General features: G+C 43.8%; 1 protein-coding gene across 3 annotated transcripts in view; it reads right to left on the bottom strand.

Moving 5' to 3' along the window:
- svild (supervillin d) overlaps positions 1-26,131 on the bottom strand; it is a 41,650-nt gene that overhangs the window by 7,331 nt on the left and 8,188 nt on the right. For all 3 annotated transcript variants that reach the window (XM_027289277.1, XM_019271957.2, XM_010745591.3), the window contains 12 exons: positions 22,211-22,712; positions 16,838-16,872; positions 13,868-13,923; positions 10,795-10,901; positions 9,690-9,792; positions 7,901-8,463; positions 7,431-7,563; positions 1,985-2,132; positions 1,378-1,461; positions 1,077-1,163; positions 737-920; positions 294-466 (listed from right to left, as the gene is read on the bottom strand). In XM_027289277.1, coding sequence (XP_027145078.1) covers positions 294-466; positions 737-920; positions 1,077-1,163; positions 1,378-1,461; positions 1,985-2,132; positions 7,431-7,563; positions 7,901-8,463; positions 9,690-9,792; positions 10,795-10,901; positions 13,868-13,923; positions 16,838-16,872; positions 22,211-22,578 — 2,041 coding nt within the window. In that variant the 5' untranslated portion in view covers positions 22,579-22,712. The remainder of the gene's footprint in view (positions 1-293; positions 467-736; positions 921-1,076; positions 1,164-1,377; positions 1,462-1,984; positions 2,133-7,430; positions 7,564-7,900; positions 8,464-9,689; positions 9,793-10,794; positions 10,902-13,867; positions 13,924-16,837; positions 16,873-22,210; positions 22,713-26,131) is intronic.

Here is a 26,131-nt window from a genome sequence, read left to right as displayed (position 1 = left end):
TCTTAAAAGCCCATGTGGAAATCTCTATATTTAAATAGCATAACATAACAGTACACTTGGTTTCTAAAAGGTCAAGCACACTTGATTGACTTCCTGTGTATCCTGATGGGAACTTAAAGTTGTTCTCCAGTCACACAACAACCTCCAGAAATCACTAACAGCCACGGGAACCTTGTAAGTTTATCAGGAACAACACGACATTTCTTGGTCCTTGAAAGCTGTCGAGCTATATAAGACTCTTAAGCCCAGGTAGGGAACTTTAATAGCAACACAGTAGATTTAAGCAGTCTTACTCCTCTCCACTTGGATCCTCTTGGCCTCCACCGTAGCTATGTTAAGCCTCTGCTCCGTGTAGACCTGTCGGATGTCGTTGCGAGCGGCCAAAGCACGCAGAGGATTCCTGGAGCCCTGATTCCTTCTGGTCGGTCGCACTGCTCGCTTGTGTTCTGCTACGGCTGACGTGAGCCTGATGAGACACAAAGCAGAGGTGATTTTTAATTCAAACAACCAAATAGCGCAGAATGACTGAGTTATGAGTCATAAGTCAAGAGTTATGGTCATCAAATGATGTAATGAACAATAATACTGTATAATGATGTTATTCATGACAATAATGAACAATAATACTGTATAATGATGTTATTCATGACAATAAAGGGAACAAAAACAGAAAAAAAGTTCTTAGGAAAATGGTCAAAAATGTCATTTGTTATTGTAACAATTATTCTAAACTCACTTCGGTGTATTGGGCTGGATCTGGCTGAGGTCTTCCTCTGTCAGAACCACGCTGGAGTCCAGGAGTGTCGAGGGCGAGACGGTTTTGTAGAAGTTGCCGAACGTCTCCTCGTCATCCAGCGTCATCACCTCTTTCTCTGTCTCGGCTGTCACCTCGATGGTGGATGTCTTGCTTTTGCTCACGCCTGACCCGCCCGCCGCGGCAGGAAACAGGAGGGATGGAAAAGGGAGTGTTACACAGAACTTTTCTCTCGCTAATGATGTTTTGTTTTGTTCAGATCAGATATATTTAATGATGTATTGGATATCCTTTCGTGCGAGCTTGTAGAACAATCCTGTACCTTTATTGTGGAGCTTGTCCAAGAAAGACTCGAGCTTGTCGAGCCTTTTATCTCCTTCCACCTTGACGTCAGTTCGACTGGAGATTTCTGTCCACCAAAAACAAACGGAGGCCTGATTAATCGTGGCTTAGGACAATTAGCCATTATTATTGTTTCAAATTCTTTGACAATTACTAAAGGTTTTAATGAAATCTGCGTCATCTGGACTTAATAGCACACAAGAGTCCAGTTCAAGTATCGTCAACAATCACATGACTCAAATATGACTGATAATAACATGTGTTAAAGGGGAATCTACTACCTTCATGCGGCTTCACAGGTGTGGCATTAGACTTCTTTAGAGTGATGAGAGGAGACTCTTCCTTCCCGGTATCTGACACGAGACCTGGAGGAGCACATCGGAGACTACAATTAGTTATTGGTTATCATTCATTATTGATTAATCTGTCAGTTATTTTCTCAACTAATCGATTAATTGTTGTCTAAAAATGTCAGAAAATAGAAAAATGACCAAAACTCTGAACAGCAGTGCATCAAATTTGTTGACAATTAATGCGGTCGATCTACTAATCGTGTATTTTCAGTCATCTTCATGGTTCCCACATTCGGTATCCAGCAACCCTGAAGATATCAGATCTAATGTGCCTGTGTATGAAGGACTGAATGTGATGCAGCAACATTTCATTATGTTGTATGAGGCCTGCAGTGACTGATTGTTCATTTTCAAAGAATATTGCTTATTAAGTTATTGATTTTTATTTTTAGAAGTGTAAGACCTGAGATACACTTGAAAGAAGGCAAAAGTCCTGCAGTAGCACAGAGAGTCTGCAAAACTGACTTCACAGCAGAAGCATGTGTCAAGCCACATTGAATAAACACACACACACAGACTAGTTTTATGGTCTTACCCCGCTTGGCCATGCGTCCAGCCACAGTGAACTGGATGGAGTCGTTGGCTGCTCCTTTGCCCTTGTTTTTCCACTGCTCCTCCTTGTCTTTAAGGATCTTCATCCTCTCCGCCAGCGACATCTTGGCCCCGACCTCTATGTTGGACTTCTGTTGGAACATTTATTCAGTCGTGAGCAAGAAAGGTTGCGTGAGTGTGGAAGAGACTACTAGTGATGGTGAAGGAAGTTTTCTCTGAGATATTGAAACTAACAAAACAAAACAAACAAAAAAAAAAGATGAAGAATGTTGAGGCCGGCCAATAAAACACCAAAATCCCTGTTTATACACATCCATCCATCCCGGGATTCAGTAGAGCTTTCCTTGTGTGATTTACTCCTGCTGCCACTTTTGCACCTGAACTCCACCATTAAAAATGAATTAGCGGAGGTTTACTGGTCCCCCCGGTCCCTCCGGACCCCAGGAGCTGTTACAGTAATTAATGATATTCCACTCCTAAATATTTGAAGCGTTTTATGGCCCTGCCTGGGTTTTTTTTTTTTTTTTTTTTAAAAACGACTGCCCCCCCTTATTCCTTCGCTAATAATGAGCAATTCACAGGGTGTAATGTGCCATGAGTGACTTCTTTTTTTTGCAGTGGCTTACAGATAACAAAGAAAATCTGCCTGCACACACACACAAATAAAAATGAACACACACAATCACACTGGAGCAACAGGAGGACAGCGGGTGCTGCAGGAGATGGAAGCAAATGACAAACAAATGATCGCGGCTCCCAAAAAAAAACCAAAGAGCTTGTTACAGCCAGAGGAATTTGCTTTGTGGATGATCTGCTGACTGTTACACTCCAACTCATAGCATCATTACTGTAAGCTCCGAGGAGTCAACTTAAACATTCACAGATGTCAGCGGCTTTAAAGCGAAAAAGATGTTGCGGCTAAAGTGGTGAACTGCGGCCAGACTGATGTCAACGTGGTATTAGAGGAGGAGGAGTTTCTCTGCAAAATAAGAAGCCTATCCTGTAATTTTTGACGTTAAACTGATGTCAATTTAAAACCTCGATGATCTGTCATTTAAACTTTATATTCTATAAATTAACCTCCAGGGCATTATTGGTCGTCTACATAGTTTGTACCAAACATCAAATGTATTTCCAGATGACAAGAACACGTGAGGAACTTACAGAGACGATTAAGGGTTTCTTCCTTGACAAGGTTTCCTAACTTGAGAAATTCACACAGACACTGGCATGTAAAGAGAGGCGAGGAGTCTTCAGTTTGTAGTTCTGCTAACTCACAAACAGAATCAGTGCTAATTAGCCACAGCTGAACACAGTTTTTGACTTCAGTTGACTTTAGAGCGAGCAAAGTCAAAGATCGGCGCTTAACTGTGTGTGAAATTTCTGCTGCTTGTTAAAGCTTAATTGTTAAAGCTGTACAAAAGCAGGAACACGCAAAGATTACGTAATACTGCAAAAATAATGTTTTACAAAATGGCATGACTTAAATAACTTTCTGGCTTTAGCTCCTAACAGAATATGTATTATTATATATTGAATAGAGCTCTGTGACATACTTGAGACGTGTCCATGGTGAACTCCGTGGACAAAGAGAGTTTGTGTGATAATACCTACAAACGATTGATGATATAAACTTGCTAGTTTGAGCACCTAATAAAATCAATGCTTACAGCTTCCATCCATTATATTCCACAAGACCATTTATCAATGAGACTAATTATCTATTCATTTTGCTCTACGATGAGCTGGCTGAGCGTCTCCGCTCTCGACTCTCGCCCAAAGTCAGCTGGGATAGCTCCACCGTGACCCTAATGAGGATAAATGCCTACAGATAATGGATGGATGGATCTTCTCAGTTTGTGGACATAAAAACAAAAGTCATTACGACGTTACGTATAGTTCGGAGCATTTCAGCAGAAGCAGATCATCATTTACCTAAACAGGCCAGAACCATTGGATGCTGCAGAAGCAGAAGAAACGAGTCTCTGACTGGAAGGTCAAAAGTTTAATCCAACAACAGTCTTTGTGTCTAACAATATATTTACTGTTGAACCATCCTGGAGCAAGTCTCTCCACTCCTGCTTAACCAATCATTTCTGATACCCTGGCAGGAAGGAAGGAGCTGGAAATTGCCTGCCCGTACAACAAAAATGTAGTAAAACTTGAACAACAAGCCTGAGGAACTGTATGTGTTATTTGCCTTGAATTAATGGGAAACATGCCGTGATATACAAACAGCAATGCAGTCACAAAATGGAAAAGTTTCACTCAAACAAACTGTAACAACTCCTCCACTCTCTCTCTCCCCCTCTCTCTGCCTTGCACGCCGCTTCCTTTTTGTGCTCTAATGTCAAACATGTTTCATGGAGTGGTCAAATATTAGCCTGACATGAGAGAAGAGTTCAAAGAAATACATTTAATCACGCTGGCACACACACTGAGAAAACACACCAGGGTCGGACATCAAAGTGAGCTCTCGCCGATTTCATAACTTGAAAGAATATGATGCATCTCCTGACATATAGGGCGGTTTCTGCAGACAGCGTTTGTACTATGAGACTTCATAAATCCTGTTTCTTGTATCTTTAAACTTTTAAAACTCAAAAATACCACTCATAATTCCTTACACACAAGCTTTCATCGCAGTCTCTCAGTACAATAATTCTTGCACATGCATGCAAACTCTAATACCTGTTGTCTCAGACTTCAGACTTGAAGCCTTCTCACACACTTAAAAGAGTGACAGAGCCCCTCCTGCTAGCAGCACATCTCTGGAGTCAATCAGTGAAGGGAAATACCTTGGCCTAACAGGACCCCAGAGAGAGTGGATGGGAGGGGAGGGGAGGAAAGGGTCTGGGCCTCAAACCCCCACAGGAAACCATTTTTCTCAGTCCTGCTATACTGTACAGCAAAGGCAGTACCCTCAGCCAAACCACCGACACAGATATCGACCAACTGCAGGCCAGCGAACCGCATTCGTGTAGCGACGGCAAGTGTGTTGACAGCCCTGATTTCTCTGCGGTGAGAGCCGGAGAGTGTGAGAGTTTGTCCAGAGCGCAGGTAGAGAGAGAGTCCATGCAAAGAGGGGACACATGTATGTACACGCACTCACCTGAAAGGACGGGGAAAGGTTGACAGGCGGGTGTCAAAGTCAAAGAAGGAGGGGTAGAGTCCGCAGGACTGGAGGGTAAAAAAAGGGAGGAGGGATAGAAGAAGAGGAGAAGAGGAAAGGAAAGATTAAGAGGACTATGGAGGAAGAAAGAGCATAGCAGGGCAACATTAGACTGCAGGTTTTAGCATGGAAGACTAAAGACGTTTAAAGTCTGCTGTAAAGTTTGGGAGGACAGGAGAGGAAGGAAAAGGGAAAGAGACGTTTTGTAAAAGTGCATGCAGAGAGGACAAACACCATAAACTGGGAGCAGTGCTCGTGTGATTCAGTCCAATTTATGATGGCATGATTTAGCTGGAATCAAGTAGAAACGTCTCACCCCTGTGGGTAAATGTTTCTAAACCTCTGAGTTCTTGAACAGCTCTTTTTAAAAACACACTCACACAGTTTTAGAGATAATCAGATCATCTTTGGGCAATTATCTTTAAAACATTTTCTGGGAACATACACTTCCAACTTATCACAAGTCTGGATCGGATCAGTCTTCAGTGAGTCATCACTTGAGTCCAGAAATTTAGCAAATCCTGAGAGATTTAAAAAGCAAACTGAATGTTTCAAAATATTTGTTTAATGTCTGTGCGGACCGCGCACTTTGAAATGTACTAAAACCGAAATTAGATGCAGAAAACAGCGGCTTCCTGACACAATTAATCATTCACCAATGACGATGTAATCATTACTCAAGACAGAGACAGACTCAAATTTACAACAATGCCTCGCCTTTAACAACACCGCTGCGGCGTACAGAACAGCTTAGCAGGAAACATCTGGAGCCGGTTTGAAGATGATCACGGTGTGTGTACCATGCATGTTACATTTCCCTGGTCTCCCACATATCAACCAAAGAGCAACAACATCTGCTCCGGGTTGGCAGCGCAGGAGATGAAATGACATGCCTGAACATGCAAAACCGTCTGAGCTTTTCCTCCGCGAGAGGAACGGAAATGTAACAGGAGTAATCGAATGCGAGTAAACATGCCCGTAGCTAATGCGGACATGGCATCGATGTTAGTCATTTAGACAAACCGTGTATTATCTCTGATGGGAGTTAGTCGCTTGGAGCTGTACAGTAGCGGCCGCAGTGCACGGCAGCTTCCAGACCGATTCGCAGGCAATAACCTCAGATAGAATTAAAAAGGAAGAAATCCGCAGACGTTTTGGACTTCTCTCATGCATGCGAGTGTCGAGGAGGCAGTTTTTCGTGCCATTAAGGGGATCGCACTAAATTATTCCCGACTTTGTGTTGATTCATCATAATGAAAACAGACCACACAAATGTAAAATGACTTCAGTTTTCGGTATTCGGTTGACTGGAGGATTTGTTCACATTTCTTGGCTGCCCGTACTTACTTATAAAGTGGCTTTTTCCAGACTAAAGGATTTATTTTTTAAGGTTAGGTCATGCTTGGATGAAGGATGAACCCAAACCCTGAAAACCCTCAAGAGGATCATTGATTTTTAACAGACATCGAGCCAAGTGATGATCCGTATAAATAAACATGACATCACTTCTCTTAGTTGTCCAATCGTCTGTTTTGGGGATATTCCTTGTGGCACACGCAGAGGGGTTTTCCACTGCTGTAGCACACTGTGGAGTGCAGTGTTGTTTTTCCACTTGAAAACTTAGCAAGGGTGGTCTTGTTTGTTTAGGAGAAGAGCATGCCGAAACCCGCGCAGGCTTCGAAATATGTCAGCTATCTCAGTGCGTGTCTATTAAGCGCTGACCGGTGTAAAACTGCTTACATGAAAAGTCTATAAAGAACAAAAGCTCGCTTACTTACTTACGGGGGAAATTATTTTTCTAACTTTGAGGAGAGGAGAAGGGAAGAGGGTGCAAAAACTAACAAAGGAAGCCATTAGCTTGGAAGGATTGCAGGTGTTTGGTCATGGTGTAGGATTTTATTTTTACAAGGGGAAGGGGTGTGTCTGTCTTTCTCTTTGGGAGGCGAGCTGAGCGCTGGATCTCTGGATTTGGCATTACCACTCCCAAATCTGTTGCTCCCCTCCACAAGCCCTCCTAACCTCACAACCTTTTGGCAGCGACTCAGGGGAAATAAGCTGATTCAGCAGAGGAAGAAACACGTCCACGGCCAAATCGTTCTCTCGAAAAAAACACACACACAAAGCTGAGGGGGAAGCCTCGGCATATGGCAGGATTTGCTCATTACTGCCCTTTTTACCCCACCCCGGCAAAGCAACGCATGCCAACAAAAACACACGACACAAAAGAAAAGAGTGTGCTCAGTAAACAAAGACGCACCTTTTTCTTCCAGGCATTTTCAGAGTCTTGGAGCTGCCCGAAGCGATCGGCCAGCGACGTCTGGATGGCCTCGGAAGGCTTGGCCTTCCTCACTCGGTCCTTCTTCTCACCTTCACTAGTGAACTCTGCCAGTCTGAAAAAGCCAGAAGACACACCAGTTCTTTCCCCTGATTTTACAAGGAGACATTCAGATTAGTATTTATATATCTACTAAAATATATTTAAAGGGTTTCAAAGATGGATCTTTAATTTAGTTTGTTGTTGTTGTTCAGTTCTGATTGTCTGAGCTCTAACAAGTAAATACTGGAATTTTCACACTGACAATCACTAAGTGTGAGAAGTAAAACAGTGTGTGTGTGTGTTCAGTGGTAAAGCAGTGCATCACCCCTGAGGCAAATTTAAAGTCATGGATAGACAAAAAGCCGTATTCTTCATCATAATGCATGCTGTGTTTGTGAACGTCCAGTGACCTCTGTTTGAGCAGGGAGCTCTGGCTTCCGTCCAAACTGCTCTCCAGCTCCTCAACATCCTCCGACACTGTCGACGTCTGCTCCAGGCTCTCGTCAGGCGAGGGACTCCGCATCTCCTCGAAGCTCCCTCTGCTGCTACCGCTGCTTCCCTCCGTCTGCTGCCTGTCGATGCTGAAACTGCCTCCGTCTGTGATATCGTCAGTTAAGGACTCGTCCTCTCTTTCATTTTGCCCGTTGGCCTCCTCCTCCTCTTCCTCTTCCATCTCCTTCTCCTCTTCCTCCATCTCCTCTTCCCCCTCCCCCTCCTCCTCCGCCTCCTCCTCGCTCTCGGGGTGGCTGAGGGTGACGTTGCTTTGTCGGGCCGGCGCGCACTCTGGCGTCGAGCCCTCGCTGTGGTCCGACTCCACGCTGGTGGAGCGGCTTTTCTTTAGGATTCCCTTGATACCTCGCGGCCCGGAGTCTTGGCGCTGCAGCGAGGCGGCCTGGCAGGGAGGAGAGGGAGGGGGAGAGGCGTCTCTGTTCTTGCTGAGGGGGAGAGCTCTGTCCGATTGGAGACTGGGAGGCTGATGAAGAGAGAGAAAATGATTTTTTACTACTAGCCATAATGTTTATAATATCTGTAAAAGACGATTAAAAATGTAATACTACTTTAAGAGTATTGTACGGTGCTTGATTATAGCGTTTAACTCTCTGAGCAGACCAACATTTTCTAATTTAAGCTCCTCTGCAGTGGCTCCAGAGGTTTTCTTACTGCTCGTCTCAAGGGTACAAAGACTTATAATACACAAACACATACACAAACGCCTGTTCCAACTACTGCTGCTTCTGCTTTCGGTGACCTGCTGCTGTTATCAAAAGACTCTGGGTGAGTGTGTGTCAGATAAGCAGGGTGAGGGGGTTAAAGTGGAGATAAGTTTAAAGAATAAAAAAGTCTTGAGAAAGTGGGAACAGCGGTGTTAAGTTAACGGGGTGAAACAAGAAGCGGCAAACAGTCTGTCAACAAAGGCCGAGTGGGATTCATCCTTTCACAATAAATCTCCGAGACTTGTTTGGGGATGTGTTTGTTGGGTTTTCCAGAAAAATAATAACACATGTTAATAGAAAACACATGGTGTGTTGAGTAAGCCCTTTTTTGATCCGACCATAAAATGCGATCATGCATTTTACAGTGTAACACTCGCTTGAAAATACAATAAATACGGGATAAGAAATGACATCTAAAACACACCCTTTTGTTTGTGTGTGTGTGTGCGCTCCATGTTATTGCTTAGATGACGCAACAGCAGCTGGAACAACAGTAGACGACCCACTGACAGGTCAAAGGTTGTGAGGGAGCGCTGATTTAAGAGGAGATGAAGGAAGGAACAGATTGTGAGGCCCTGCTGGGTGGAAAAGTGCAACGCTCACCAGGTGGTCTTCTTCTTCTTAAATGAAAAACACCAGCGTGCGTCGATGGTACACAGTGCGTGGACGTGCTTGCGTTACTTGTGAGGATCGGTTTAAGATGTGTGTGTGGCACATCAGTGACATGAATTACAATCTGCACGTCGACATCAAAAACCGAGAAAATAAACTAAACCAGACGCAGATGGGAAAACAGAGCCAGCGTGAAGGTGAGTAAGAGTTTTGGAATTGGTGGGCAGGCCGTGGTAACATTTTTCAGTTGCAAGTGGTCAAAATATGATTTTTCCATGCACAATCCAGAGAGGTTTTTATATCTGAAAAATGTGTGACACCTTTATAGAAGCTCTTTAGAAAACATTTGTAGAAAACAGAAAAACACACAGACCTTTTCTTCCACAGCGGCAGCAGATTCACACTTCTCCTTCCATGATGGTTCATCGGCGGCCTCTTTCTCCTCCATGACCTTGTTTATATCGGTTTTGGAAAGGCTGAAGACGATGACAGAAACATACAGAGACGGGAAAAAAACATTATGTCAAAACATTTCAGCTACTTGATACTGAAAGAGCTGACATGTGAATTGAAACCACAAACCAGTAAAACAGAGATAGAATTTGTTTTCATTACTTTGTACTAAATGCAGCATGAATGCCACTAAATCGGAGTGAATCCTGTATCAGTATCAGGGTGTTAGTTATTACCAATTATTAATGAATAGTCGCTGATTTGGTACTTTGTAATCAATCCAGGCACTGAGCCAGCGAGATGATTAAGACACTGAACTTTGCTGACACACACTCCGGCTCGTAATCATCTCATCTGTGGAAGGCAGCGATGCTCAGGTTCACTTTGGGTTTCAGCAGGCTTCCGAGCAAAGTCTGCATGTTATGGTTTTGTTTTTGTAGTCGGGAAGGTTTGAACTGAGTGACGGGAGATTTGCTGGAAAGGTCACGACGTTCAGCTAAGTTGCACGTAATCAAATATAGTGACATCACCTCTGACTTGGGAGGAATTTGACAGTTTGAGAGTCGGTTCAGACTCCACGTGGATTACTCATCTCTTTAACCTATCTACACACACACAAAGACAAACTCAGTCCAGGTTTTTTTTACTCCAGCGGTCACAGCGCTAAGTACAATCTGGCTCTCACTGCTGCGGCTATTAACTTAAGTCTGGTTTGCATCACCATAGCTACTCACATAGCCCTTATGTGTGTTTTCATGTATGTGCGAGAGAGAGAGAGTGTGTGCGATATTAAGAGAAGCTCTGCAGGTTTATCTGGTTTATCTCTGCAGCTGTTTACATCATTAGACAGCCTTTAAATTGGTCTGTAATTACCTCTGAACTTGGTTCAGTCTGTGTGTGTGTGTGTGTGTCACTTGGTTTCAGGGTGAATCTGTTCCCTCTATCTGCTTGTGTCATTGCGTATGTAATGTCCTGCAGCCCAACAAATGTGCTACTCCGATGCCGATCGGTTTGAACCAGCCCACCTGCTCGAGGACTCCTCTTCGTCGCTGCTTATTAGATGACACTTAACCCTGTCGTTTGCACGTCGGCGGCGGCTGCTGCTGCTTCCATCATCCGTCCCCTCCAGGTCCTACAGGCAGAGAGAAAGGTCACCTAAAGGTTAGGATTAGGTTTGAAAGACTGTCTGCTGAAGTCCTGCACGAGCTGTAAAAAAAACAGATCACGATAAGGGAAGTGAATGAATGAACGAGGCTCCACCCCTACACTTGAGCGAAGCACTTAACCCTTGCAAGTGCAATCAAGGAGCACGTATGATTGAACTACCCACCCTGAGTACATACGGTAAGAGCAGAGAGAGAGAGACATGAGTAATGCTGGTACTGTATTTTCCACATTAAAGTAAAGTGTTCTCAAGGGGGTCATTATGGTTTGTTTTATTTATGTTTTTTAAAACCATCTTTAAAGTTTAAAGATCTCCTCCAGACAAATTATGACATAAAAATACTTGAATAACTTCAACTATTCCTAGATTTAAAAAAAAAAAAAAGGCTCCAGACAAGTTGTGAGGTCACAAATCCTGCAAAAGAGCTAAATGCTGAGCTAAAGGTGAATAGAGACCATACCTGATCTGATTTAAATGTCTTGACTTCCTCGTCCTCCTTCTGCCGTGGTCTATCGAGCAGACGTTTTTTAAGTACAGTGTGAACCACACAGCTGTGTGGGTCCTTTTGTCAGTAAACACTATATCGAGGCCCTGGGGTGCCCCGGTTAAGATAAGTGGATCTCCAGCTGTGAAGCTGAGCGACGGAAATCAGATGTTCCTTTCTCACAAAATTACAGAATTAGAGCCCTCTTACAAACTCACTGATCATAAAGAAGGAACTTACTTTTTTCATGCAGTGCGAGTGAAAAATAAGTCTTAATAAACTCAGGAAATTCAGTCAGGTAATTCAAATTTTCTTTTATTGCCAGACGTTCTGGAACCTCACTGCTGTTTTGTCTCTCCTGCCTTGGAGACTCTGACTCACTGGTTCTCAACAGGGGCTGTGGAGAAGCAATGAGTGATAAGGGGAAAAGTGAAGACAGCGAAGGGGTATCAGTCACTGCTGATGAGTTTCACGTGAGGCATCTTAAAATAACAGAGATCTAGGTCAGAACAAAAGGGAGGAGAGAGCAGAAAAAAAGAGAAAGTAAGATAAGTCTTGCTCGTTTTCCCAGCAGGTTTTTTGGTCGGAGCAACTTGCTACCATCTGGGTTCACTTGGCCAGCCTTGGCACTGCTCCTGGTCTGTAAAGGCCAAGTTAGAGCAGCTATTTACATCAATATTATGAAACCTAACCACTTCTGAAACCTAAGCAGCCTGGGAAAGCACGATAACCTCTGCATTTTTAAGCGCACATGTGTACTGCGTATCTCCCTTTGGAACAGGGACATTATCAAGTTTTTAGTTCCTGAGCGAATCTTTTTTTCGCTCTCAAGACTTCTCTTCCCACCGCTGCTTTAAGACCTCCAGTGAAGTGTGAAGTCATGGCTTTGGCCAAGTGTTCATCCAGGTGCGGGACAGCTCAATGCTGTATGGAACAGCTCAATTTGTTATTAATGGAGCAAACGTCCAGAGAGGGTTGAAGTGTACACCAGCTGCAATGGAAAAGGCTGGGAGTAAATCAGCAAGGGGAAATGAAAAGAATTAACCGTAGACTGTAGAAAAATACAGATATAGCATCTGTGACAGCACACATGAGTTCATAAATTAATGCTTCGAAGCTTGGATTTGGTTTAGTGCATGCTCTCATCTGGAGCTATGACATTTAATTTGGGCCAAGGTGAGAAGTGCAAGCTGCAACCACCGCGGCTCACTGCCGAGACACCTGACTGTCTGGCGAACACGCCTTCGATCGCGCTTCCATAGATTCCATAGATGATTACTTAAAAAATGGAATGAACTATTCATCAAAAAAGTAATTACATTAGGAAATGTGTCGCCTTCCACCTACACATGCTGCATCTTTTGAATTTTACACATACACAAACAGAAAATGAATCATTGCGGTCGTGTACTCTGGAGGGATTTACTCACCATCCAGCTGCTAGCCTTGCCTCAGTGAAAGCTCGGTGGAAGTGAATGACAAAGTGAATTATCCATTGTTCCACCTCTAAATCAAATGTTAGACGGAGAACATGCCGATCCCTAAACGTAATTACTGAGTTTAAAGCAACTTTATGTAACTTTTCTACCATAAAATAACGGATTTGAAATCATTTTGATGCCACACTGATGTTAATCAGGTGAATGGTGTCTCTATCATTTCCACTCTGCACCCCCTGCGTCTCTTCTTGCACGATATAAATTTGTGCTTCGGGTATGATGCCCAGCAAGAAGTACGCAGCGGCACAGCACTAAGTGTGCATTCAGACAGGATCAGGCACTGTGGCGAAATGTCGTAGGGTTGTGCGGCAAAGGGGAGCTGAGGTGGCTCAACTTCTATGCTGCAGGTCAGCCTGAGGGTGTTGTTGTTTTCCAAGAGAAATAAATCATAAATCAAGATTCAGTTTTGGTACAGACTGCCTTATTTTGATGTCATGAGTTGGGTCTAGGGATTGTTCAATATCATCATTTCCTTCCTGATATCTGAACTTACTGATCGCTACTGTTGTTGTATGGCCTGGCGCAGACTAAACCCCTTTAAAAACAGAGAATGAATGCCAGAACTTGCTTCTATTATCTAGTTTGACAGTCAAATTGCTGATATTTAGCCAGCTTTTTAGCCCGGTGGCAGCACAGCACACATGATTCGCCTTAATCTACTCATACATGTTGTGTATTGGTTGGTTAGGGGGGTAGTTAGGGTGAGAATATCAGGGTAAGCCAACCACAGTCAGACTAGGGCGGATCATGATTCAGCAGCCTGGGAGAAAGTAGGAAACAGGACACTCCCTCATTTTGGGGCTAATAAATTACATAGTAATTGAGCACACAGACATGCTGGCAGATAACCAATCCCACATTTTAGGCAGTAATGGAGCCATTTCCGGGTCTGTTTGACACAATTAAACAACATTAATTATAAAACATTTGGATAAGACAAACTAATGTACCTTAAAAAGAGACATCTTGGAAGTCTTCTTTGAGGAGTCTTCAGGCTTCTCGTCCACTGAAAAGAATAAAAACACAAACACACCGTGGCCATGAACACAACAGTGAGAAGAAATCTGCCTTAACAGTAGAGTACAACTGCTTCCTGCCAGGGCAGTATCATATGATCTGTCAAGGTGTCTTCTTACAGTGAGGATTTAAGTCAGGACAGTGTGTGTTTGGTTTCCACAACATAATGCACGGTTGAGTTTGTGGAGAAGGTGAGGTCAGACGTGGTCAACCACACACTAGCTTTTTGTGAACAGAGAACACAATCGTACGGAAAGACCGTTCAGGCGTGCGTTGATTTACCTTTTTTAAATCTTTGTGCTCGGTTCAAATACATTCACACACTTCTCTCTCTGAGTGGAGTCTTCCCAGGTCAAGGGGAAGTTTTTCGTGGCTGTGGTTTTAAAAAATGTAGACATGAATCCTCGCAGGATATAATCTTATTGTCTCTAACGTGTCTTTGGATCATGGAGATAGTTCATTCACGTCAAGATGAGTTGGAAAAAACACACTGAGCTCCAGTAGATTCAGATTTTATGGTGAGATAATAGACATTTTAAAACACTATTATAGTGTGTGTGTGTGAGAGAGAGAGAACATTTCTTGTGGGAGTTGTTTAATCGGAAACAGCCGTGAGAATATAATCTTTTAATCCGAACAAAAGGAAGACATTAAATTTAATAGTACTCAAAAACAACACAAATTTCTTAAGTCAGCACACTCAGGCCCGTTCTCCCACTCGAAATCTGTTTTATTACCTTGACAATGTAACATTTCAAGCCAAAATTGCTCCCCCTCCTAAGAAAACAAAGGAACAAACAAATCCAAGTAACGTCTCCCTTTCCAGTGGAAACAGAAATGTTGCTGCTGAGGCCATAACGCTCGTAATAGTTTTAATTTATGCCTCTGCGCTCCCCTGCTGTCCAGAACTTAGCATGATTTAGTTCAGGCGATGAAACATTACACATTGTAGACTGGTGACTCCACTCAGACTGCACTCATTCAGTTTTGACTGCAGTCCAACCTTTTCTACATCATCATCATCCATCCAACATCCAAGCCAAAGAGCGACAGACAAAAAAAAAAAAAAAACTCCACTTAAGTTTAAGGACCTCTCCACGAATGTTTTCATCCATCTCACAAGACACGTTCTAGCCGCTGAGAGCTTATTTGATGGACCTTTGACCTTGTAATGGCAATTAGTGTCTCCACGTACGCGAATATTAGGTTTCCTAGCACTCTGAGGAACAGCGTGGAGTCAATCAAATGCGCATAATGTTTGTGTGGATTTGTTTTTGGCTTGTGGGATAGCTGAAGGCTCGGGGAAACCCTTGATGTGACCATGAGAGGCGTTCTGGCTGAGAGCACTGAATCCACTGCCAGCTTGGACAGGAAGCGCCTTCAGCCATGTGAACGCACTGCCAATTCTCTCTCTCTGTCTCTCTAATTATGTAAAACAATAAAAATCTCCAGTATTTAGTATTATTTTGTATTCTGCTCCCGAATAATGAAGTCATCATACTTACATCACATTCACATTTTTAAGTATGACATGGTTAAACAGGCGTGCTAAAACAGATCATGACGTTTGAGCCTAAACATTTGAGGCCTGATGCCGTTTTTTTTCCCAAGATAAATAATTCAAATACAGCAATTGGATGTCCTGCTAACAGACCAGAACAGCCATTGTATGTAAAACTCTGTGTGGCAATACGCAGCACAGTGAGCAGCAGACTGTTTATTTCTGTCTTTATGTTGTGCTTTAATTTTCACGACCTCTCATTGTGTAACCCGTTTTTACGAAGAAGAAGAAGAAGAAGGAAGAACCTGGACTCTGTAAGTGATTCAAGTCGAATATGCTAATCAGTGTTTGGATAAAAGCTGTGATTTATTTGCACATGGATACGCCAGCTCTGTCTTTTAATGTTTATGCTTGCTGTGCACATGTACCTGGAGAAAAAGGTCAAATGTAACGTTATAAAACGATGATTGGATTGAAAAACCAGTAAAACCACAACAGGTTAGACAGAAAACGAGCATATAATGTAACCTCAACATAGTTCCATGCAGTTAATTACATTTTAACTTGATTAACTTAGATGGTACAGAAATGTTGGGCAAATCAGACACGTTATGTAACAGTTGTTCAGACGTCCTGAAATAGTGAAATAGCCCAGCTGTCGGGACGCTCTTATCACCTCGCTCTGTCACTATCTTCCTTTCTTGTGCAGGCTAGCACACATACAAACATGGACACGCATCAATGGCCGGCGGTAAGCAAGCAGAGCCAAATCAAACACGTAAACAGAGAAACGCATACAGACAGGCACGGGCAAAAGGGCACAATGACAATGACACAGACAGACAAGCAGACAGACAGTGGGCTCAGGTGGCTGAATGTGAGTCAGAAAAGCAGCCAGCGGCCCATGTGTCAACTTAGCCATTTTCTTCTCTCTTTCTATAGCGGCAGGCTCCGAAATATGTTCATAATGCGAGCTGGCTGAAAGAAGCTTCCGTGGTAATTGCATATGATCAAACCGTTGCACAGAAAACACACGAGTGTAAGCGCATGTCCACTAAGTCACGGTCTTTGAGCAAAAAAAAACTCGTGCCAAACATTATCTCCCTTGTTTTTTTGGACAGAGGAAACCATCGCCCCGAGGCAAAACATTCATTTTGAATTATGAAGCGAACCAAAAACGAGCCAAAGACATCGGTGGATCTGTTTTCTTTCACTCCTCGTCAGTGGCAGAGTATTAACCAGCCAAAATCTATAAAACCAAGTAGGTGATCTGACATCAGCAATGAGCTCAGTATTCCTTTAACACTGAGTAATAGAGAGCGCTTGAATGAGTTCAGCGATACGGCGGTCTTGCGGAACAATAGAGGACCTGAGTGCAGTGAAAGTGGAGAGTTCGTCTTACCCTTTGGCTCCTCTGTGTCATCAGTTTCCAGCAGCCTAGGAAGAGACAGAGACAAATGAGGTCACTCTCTAGCAAGCTGAAGCGAGGACAGAAATTATGTGTCTGTTACAGTTGATGCCGGCAAACTAGACAGAAAAAAATGAGCATATTACTTACGTGACTATAATCCAAAAATGTACTCTCAAGATACACACGGCAAAAGAAATGATGCAATGTAAACCAAACTGACAACAGCAGCTGCAGAAGGCCACTTACTACGTCTCGTATGATACATTTACTCATGTTGCTCTTTCGGTCCCATGTTGGCAAAGATAAAACAGCAATGCCTGCGCAGCGTCTGAGGATGGCCATTCATCTCTAAGTAATGGGCGTTAAATATGGATGGGGACAGCAGCTGCCTGTGGGGTAGCGGCGATGATGTAACAGGAGGAGCGGGAGAGACGACGGCTTTGAACACAATGGAGGATCTCGATTGACATCTGGGAGGGGGTCAGAGGTCACCGAAGAAGGGGCGATGGCTCCAAGCCGATCTGTAGCTTCAGGATACAACATTTCTTTTAAAGGATTTATTTATTTATTTATTTGCTGAATGAAGTCTGTGCCACATTAAAAAGGAGTGAGCTGTGGAGTGAACAAAATAAAACTAACCACAGCGAGTTTCAATTAACCACATCATAATGTGACTGAGCAAAGCAGGTGAACCATATTATGCTAAATACTACAGGACTTAACACCCAATACGACTGTGATGGAGTTTATTTCCTTTCAGCTGTGAAATATATGAAACAATAATTTTAAATGGAAGCTATGCAACTTGTTCATACGTCCGGAGGCAGAGAAAAAAAAGCCACGCCTCACGGATAGGGGTGTTGTTTATATGTGGATAATGGTGCACACTATCAGAGCCTCTTCATCCACCCGTTATCTGTAACTGCTTATCCTCATCGGGGGTCACAGTGGGGATGGAGCCTATCCCAGACAGGGTTACCCTTGGACAAGTCGCCAGCTCATCTCAGGGCGCCCATTCACACCCACGGCAAATTTAGAGTCAACAAATAACCTATTAAGTACATGTTTTTGGGAGCCGGAGTACCCGGTGAGAACCCACGCAGACATAAGGAGAACATGCAAACTCTACACAGAAAAGGCCCGGCCGAGGTCCGAACCAGCAACCTTCTTCTGAAGCGACAGTGTTGAGCACTGTGCCGCCCTCAGAGAGTCTCTCCCGAATGAATGAATCACTGCTTAAATTGGATGTGAGTGTCTTGATTAATGGTTTCTGACATTCCCAGAAATTGCCGGATGCAACACATTTATGATTGGACAGCACTTCTGTTGAAAAATACTGTCCCCCCCCCCTTAGAACTGTGCAGATGTATTATGCAGAGAAACACTAAAATATAATTAAATATTGGATCTGACTGCGTATCGTCTGACTTTTCCTTGGACTGGTGTCATGTGTGAGTCTGTGAAACATTGTTTAAAAGTAATTTCTTACAGCAGTGTATTATTATGAGTAATTTTGGGCTTGGGTTTGGCTACCGCGGAAAGTTTTGACAGCTTCGGGCTGACACGCCTCGCGTACAGCTTTGTGATATAATGGGAAATCTAAAAATGCCGGGCCGAGGTATTTATGTCGTGTGAATGTGGTGTTAGTCGGAGATGGAAGATCACAAACTGATGTAGGTGTAACGATCAATAAACTGATGCAATGCGTGGCTACCAAAATGATTACACATTGTCACATAATATACTTAACTTTAGACACATAACAGCTCTGCAGCTGCAACACTGGGCTACTAGAAAGTCTGCAGACTGTAGCGAGCGCTCTACTCCTGCAACCCTCGTCTGCAACCACAGTGCTCAGTGACGCTTCAGCCACACCCACAGCTTGACTGCCGGCTGAAGGGAAAAGGCTGCATGCGTCAGTCGTCCGCTGCCATAAAGACTAACCGGAGAAGAAGAAGAAGAGTGGCCTGCAGTGCAGAGGGAGGATGAGGAGCGGCGGCGCTACAGAGTAATGGGGGGGCGGGGAAGTCGACGAAAAAGGTAAACATAGTCAAATCAAGGCAGGCGAGTCATTAATCAAACACGGTAAACTTCCTCGCTCTTGAAATTATGTCACACACGAAGCATTAAGTGAGACGTTCAAACGGGAGGGACAGAGAAGACGAAGTGCAGGAGGGATATAATCACGGCTGTGGCGTGATTAAAAGATTTCGTCTTGAATGTCTCTAATTTGTGCGCTCGGCTCTTGGGAAGCTGCGTTCTTCACATGGCAGGTACTGAAACTCTGTAATGGTTCAGCCATGTAAACAGTAATTAGCCCAAATCCCATTCGGTCCCGTTTGCAATCCAGTCGGCTAACCCCGACATGCCAGTAGCACAATTACCGGCGTTTACTACACACACTTAATAACACAGAACATCAAACCCAAAATACTACACGAGACTATTCCCACTCATGCGGGAAATTTCTTGAATTCATGTACAGCACTTGTGTACATACATCTGCCAAACTCCCATAATCTTCTGTTGTTTACTGTCATTTATTCACTGCTGTCTCCTAAAAGTCGATGAGTCAAAGTCAGCAGTCGAGAAGACCCCGAGGCGCCTCGCATTTTGTCAGTCGGATAAATGCACTTTTGTTTTTTTGTTTGTGTTTTAGCTGCGTCATGGTACACAGAGCGATGCCGAAGCAGCGGCGTGATGGCAGGCTGTAAACCATCCAAGCCGAGCCTCGGAATGACCACAGACCACAAAACTGTGATGGAAAGCGGAGGAGGGTGATAAAAATGGAGGGCGGTGTGACGCCAGACTAGAGTGATGCTGGACTAGAGTGAGGCAGGGCAAGGCCACTCCAACATCTATAAACAGATATCTACAGAATCTGTACATGAGGGTTCAAGGGTTGCGCGGGCCGGCCGTCGGCTGACATAAAAACTAACCAGAGAATAAAAAGAGTGGCGTGCAGTGCAGAGAGAGCATGTGGAGTGGCAGCGCTACAGAGTCATGAGGGAAAGTTGATGAAAAGTTCAAATTAAGGCAGGCGAGTCATTAATCAAACACAGTAAACTTCCTCACTTTTGAAATTATGTCACATGCAGAGCATTAAGTGAGACACTGAAACGGAGACAGAGAGGCAGGGAAGCGCAACTCCAATATCTACAGTATAAACACTTAAAACTGCATATAAATACAGAATCTGTAGGGGGAGGGACCAAGGAATGGAAACACAACTGGTATTGACCAGTCATTTTTAATGGGTTTAGGTTATAGCAGTCCATACGAAGAGCAAAAGAGGCAGAAATACGACCTCTGAACACAATCAGCTACTGTCTGACATTGATTTATATTTCTATTAGCATTCAGATGTAGATATCTGTTCACTGAGATTAGCAATTGCCTTTATAAATCATTCTTGTATATCAAGTTGATAATGAAACTGCCGCTGACTCATTTTCCAGATATATCCGCCACAAGCCAAGACACACTGACTGTTGGCTCCAGGTCAGTTGATAGCTGATGGACTCTTAGACTGGTGTGACTCCAGTCTGTTGGCTCCTCTGATGCTCTCTGCTCCAGCGCTGGACTGAACTCAGCTAAACCACTTTTAAACTGGACGCTTGTGCAACCTCCTCTATTTCCATTCACTGTGATCGACCCTTCTGCTGACAGCGCTGCTATGATGCATCTAGAAGGGTGATGTTTTCACGTCACAGATGTCTTACAGATGAGACTGACATAGGCCGATAGAGTGTTCGCTTAAATCTTGAGTCAGTTACAGCCCTATTAGAATAACCGGCGTTTTGGAATGTCATCCTTCGAGTGTAACTTCAACAAGAGAAGGACTCTCGTCTGTGGTAGATAAACACGTTGACAGACAGTTTTCATTATCGCTGGGACAGCTGAGTTCCAGTTTCCTTTATGCTATTCCTGTAGACACACAAATATGTTGCCTGCAAGGGTTCAGTGAATGTGTGTGACGCTCCAATCCTGGGTGACGCATGATATACAAGTAAACCACTACCAAGCTGCGGGCGAGTAAACAATACTACATTATAGGCGCCTCAGTCTAGCTGCATGTATGGGCACAAAATTAGTAGCAGCCACCAGCCAAATGCTGGTAAGTATACACACACACCGTGGTATGTGTGTTGCGTAACACACAACTGCACAGCTGGACCGTGACACGCAGCGAACGTCATTACAAAACTGACAAGATTAGTAGCTAACGTGACATGGCATGCGAGACAAACACATCGACGTGCTGCTTTCATGCTCTCTGTAATTAAAAATGCAGTCCATAACACTGTGTGCACTCTGTATTCTGCCAAATATTCAGAAAAACATGTCCACTGCGACGCACAACACGGCTGCTTTCAGTGATTTTTAAACTAAAAACATTTTTTTGAGATTAGTAGAACACCTGATAGCTGAGATTTGCCGGAACATGCCTCGCCACACATACTTGATTTGCCTCTGCCAGTCCGTTACGACGCAAGACATCTCTTTCCCAATCTCATGAAAATAATTGGTTCATAGTAACAAGCCATCAATCACAGCTGTCTAGATTGTCCTACTTCATTAAGCGCAGCGCATGAAAACTTGGCAGAGCCCAATATAGACCCCCATCCCCACACTAATAACCCCCAATCTCTGACATTATCTCCACACTCTGTCCATCTCAGTTCTTCTCCTCCTTCGCTCTTTATCGCCATTCCCTCGGGCTGTTTCTCAAGAACAAACACGTCTGGCTATGCGCGCACGGCAGAATCTCCTGCTTGATTACAGCTCAAACATCCCAAAGACTAGTCATGTTATAGATATATATATTCCATCTATGTCCAATTCTACAAAAAACATTCCTGGCAACCAATGAGAAAACTCTTCCAAGTCATCCCGTCTGCTCTGTCAAAACATGTGCGTTCCCCCATATCGCTGCGAAGTGAACCAAAACAAGCAGCTCGCATGTCGAAAGTGCAAAACATACCATGGCAAAATAAATGAGGCTGTCCTCCGCTTTGCAGACATGGCCTATTTTGGAGATGTGAGCTGCCGTGTTTACTTCAAACAGAAGACAGCACTAAACGTTCTCTGGATTGTTGCCTCCTTTTCACTCATTAGGAGCCAGCAGCTCCCTTTACAGTAATCTAATAGATTAGACCAGTTAAACTCTGAATGTTCTCAAAATCAAGGGACACCTCATAAAAAAGGAGCCACCGGTTGCAAATATTGGTGATCTGAAGAGATTGAAGGAGATTTATTTGAGGTCAGGTGCATGTACAGACTGAATTGCTGTTCAGCACTCTGCCTGTAGAGAAGCCTGGACTCACTGAGAACACCAACGCAACAGTTGTGCATTAAACTCACCTGGAATAAGAGGACGTCTTCACAGAGGATAAAACTGTGTCTGTTTTGAGCTGGGTTGTTGCCTCTTTTTCCGAGGCAGGCTCATCATCGGCGCGCTCCACAGGTTCTGCAACTTTATTCCTGAGGCCCCTCCTGGTGTACGTTTGCTCTGATCCATTATCCTCATATTTCTCCTTCTGCTTGGTGTTGGAGGACACGCTTTCGGATGAGTCGCCAATTTTCCTGTCCCTGCGGACATATTTGGAGGTGAATTCGTCTGTGTTGCCGTAGCGCTCGGCGAGCTCCCTCCTCCTTTCTGCCTTGTAGCGGGCAATTCGCTCAGCCTTGGTCTCCGGGGCCGAGCTCTGCAGCGTGTCTATTCCATCCATTCTGGAGTTCAGCTCAGTTTGGGGTTCAGATGCAGGTGAGAAGATGCCAAGTCGCCGCTTCGATTGTCCTAATCAAGATATCAGCTTTATCTCCTCTGACAGCAAAGTCTCACTCCATCCAAATTATCCAGGCGCTGCAAACACAGGAAATGAAGACATCATTAGCATGTCATGATTGCAGAGCACAATTTAAAATGACGTCGAAAACTGTTTAAAACCAAAACATACACTTCTCCAGCTTTCACAGGAAACTGGCTCAGCTGTAGAGCTCCAAGCCAAACCCTGCCCTGCCCCAGCTAATACTCCCCCCCACGGGAATGATGTCAGCCAGCTCTGCACAAAGACAGCCGACCACCGCAGCGAGACTCTCATATAACCTTTATCCCATCGACTCACTTGGAGCCAGTCGGAAAGAGGGAGGGGAAAGGCAGAGAAAGTGAGATATCACACACAAAATAACATTCATCCCGTTTTATTCCTGACTTAGTCGAGGCTTTGAGGCTCTTGAACGTTATCCCACCTCATAATGAGTCTGCAAAAACAACACATAAGAAACTAAATTACCCCGAAGTGTGAATGTGTTTGTCTAGGCCTGTGATAGACGAGCTACACGGCCTCTCAAGCAATGCATGCTGGGACGAGCGTCACCCTCCTGTGTCCCTGAAAAGACTTATGCGTTTAACATCTCCTTTCCACATTTAGCACGATTAAAAAAAACAGAATTATTAAAAAACTTTTGACTTTTCAATAGCATGTGAGAAAAATTACGAGTTTGGTTCATTTAGGGGTTTTTTTTTCCGTCTAGCAGCAAACCACACGTGGCTCTGATGCAGAGGTTTGAAAACTGCTCTCACTTAAACGTATCGGCGATAAAAATCATGTGTGTGCACTTTTTAAATTGCTCCACTCCAAGACATTTCTCAAAGCACGAGTATGCTTACGATGCTTTGGGGCTTCTGCCAGAGGACGTCCAAGGAGAAGAGAAAAAGTGAATATATTTTTTTTTAAAAAAGGAGGTGTATTTATATTAGAGGGGGCCAGAGGGGTTAAAGTAGCCCCATGGTATCCTTTAAATCGCAGGGCATGAGTTAATTTAACACGCTGCTTCTCACATTTATAGCCAGGAACAGGGGTATAGGAAAAATATAAATGAGAGTGCTGAGTCTAGACAATGTTAGTAATGAGAGCGTTTAGGAGAAAGACTGAAAGTGAACAAAGGGTCAAGGCAAGAGGGAAAAGAGGCAAGTTTGGTTAGAAAGGTGAAATAAATGAGCTGACTTCAAGAGACATCATGACAAGCTTGAACAAGTCTCAAGTGCACCCCCTGTGACCCCTGACCACCTGCTGGGTTATAAGACTGACCCAGACTTGGGCTTCTTGGCCCCCCTCATAAAAGATACGGCTTTGAAATATTCCACAGGAAATCGGTGTATATGTCGAGGGATATGTATATCTGTGTGTCAGTCTTCACCTCGACCTTTCCTCGCCTTTCCCCACCTAACATAACAGTGCTTGGCTAAACAGTGCCTCCCTTGTGTAAAAGTTAAGTTTGGTCGAACCGTAAATTGTAACTCTGCTGGACGATGTCACGTCGTCTGATCTGTGTCATAAAGCTGAAGACACCTCCACTCCGGGAAAACGTATGCTCGACACATGTGTTTGTTAAATTAACAAATCGGCACTTCCATTCCAGTTACAGTAGTCCAGCGATAAGTTGCCAGTTAAAGTAGGAATCCGGATCAGATGAAGAATTTACTGCACAATATGAAAACCAAATGGCCTATTAAATATGCAGGCATAAGCAATGGTAGGGGTAAGTCCACTACCACACAGCCTCAAGCCTGCACAGCTCAATGAGAAAAGGATGTTCGGAGTTGTATTTCATGTCTGCTTTGGGGTTGGCAGAGTTTAGCACTTCAAGAGACGCATCTTGGTTGTGATGTCCATGAAATATAATGGTATAAATACCAAAACGTAAACTGTCTATGGATGCGTCTTTTTAAGCTTTCACCCCACCTCGAATCACTTCAGCGAGGGAACACTCGTGCAGGTAGGCAGATGTCAGGGCGGCTACCGCAGACGTGACGCAGCATTTAGATCAACAGCCAGTTTTACTCATACGCAACATAACTTGTTTCGGGGGTTTAAACTGTCACTCCAAAGCTTGCGGATTGCCTTATGAAGGCAAAAAAGATCCAGAGTTTGGATGTTGATTTCTGGACGATGCACACGCTTACATAATTCACCTAGGTCACTTCCTATAAAAGGAGTGCTGAACAGTACGCTAAAGCTTGTCCATGGAGACCCAGAACATCAAGGCTGCTTTGTTTGGAAGCGGACTTTGTTATTTTAAGCAACAAGGGGGGTGGGAGACTGAACACACAGCTGTGAGTCATGCTTCAAAAATCATCACCCCCTATCAGCAAATGTGAACTCCCAGGAATATTTGTTTTGGTAGGGCATTTTAACACTGCCAAAACACCACAAGGTCCCTTTACCTATTTATGGTTATTTCTTCGGGAATACAGATGTGCAGGACCAAGACAAACTGAGGTTCTGAATAAGGTCTAATGTTCTAGTACAGATTAAGTACATGATGATAGAGGTGGTGTAGAGGGAGAAAAAAACAGATCCACTTCCATTTGCGTTAGATTGACGTGAATAAGTGGGCTTGTTCAGTCTGTCTGTCTTAAAAGCACTCAGTGTCACATCTCAATGGAGGGGTTTTGTTGACTGACGGAATGTGAGAAAAGCTATCCAAGCACACGCATGGCTTTTGTTTTAAAAGGACGACAGTACATTAATCTTGCTCAGTATGCAGTTATACCAGTACTACCTGCTAACCCGTACAGCCGATATCATTTCTGCTCCTCTAGGGCATGTAAACAAACGAGAATCCTCTGTTTCCAATCACTAGAGTGTTCTCTGACCTTCTGTTGCCTTTTGGGAGTTGTTGCTGCCTATGAGAGGAAGATCTGTCTCAACAAAGGCCAAGTGTGTCACTTCCTGACTGTGCCCCATATCCTTCTTCATAAATGCTCGATTAATCAGGAAATGCCACTCATGAGCCTGGTGAACGTCCAAAAACTTTTAAAAAGGGTTCAAAAGCCAGATGTACCCTCTGTAACTCAAAACAGTATCAGATTTAGTAGCATCATTTCCTCGCCCTCCACGATGGTCCGGTTTTTGGATGTTTAATTCTCTGTGAGGACCACGAGTAAATATTTGAGCAGTTACTCGAGGATTACATAATAGCTGTTCTAGATCTATTACTAAATGCAACATACCACAAATGCAGAAGTTGCAACAGCCACATCATTTCAAAGATGATTTGAAATGTGTGAGGAAAGTTTTAGCCGCTTTCATCTCAGTCATGGATCCTGTAGTTGAGTGGTACCTAACCCCAAAGCATCATGTCCAGGTTGTGCGGTGGCAGTGTTTACAAAAGTAATAGCGATATTGCAGATAACTCATACCTTAAAGCTAAAAAACAGCCCTGTAGGGATACTACTTGCTGGAGTATCAAAGTAAGCCAATCAGAGGCAGAATACAG

Source organism: Larimichthys crocea, chromosome XVI, assembly GCF_000972845.2.
Source record: "Larimichthys crocea isolate SSNF chromosome XVI, L_crocea_2.0, whole genome shotgun sequence".
In the NCBI taxonomy this organism is placed as follows: Eukaryota; Metazoa; Chordata; class Actinopteri; family Sciaenidae; genus Larimichthys; species Larimichthys crocea.
This window is presented reverse-complemented; position numbering and strand designations above follow the sequence as displayed.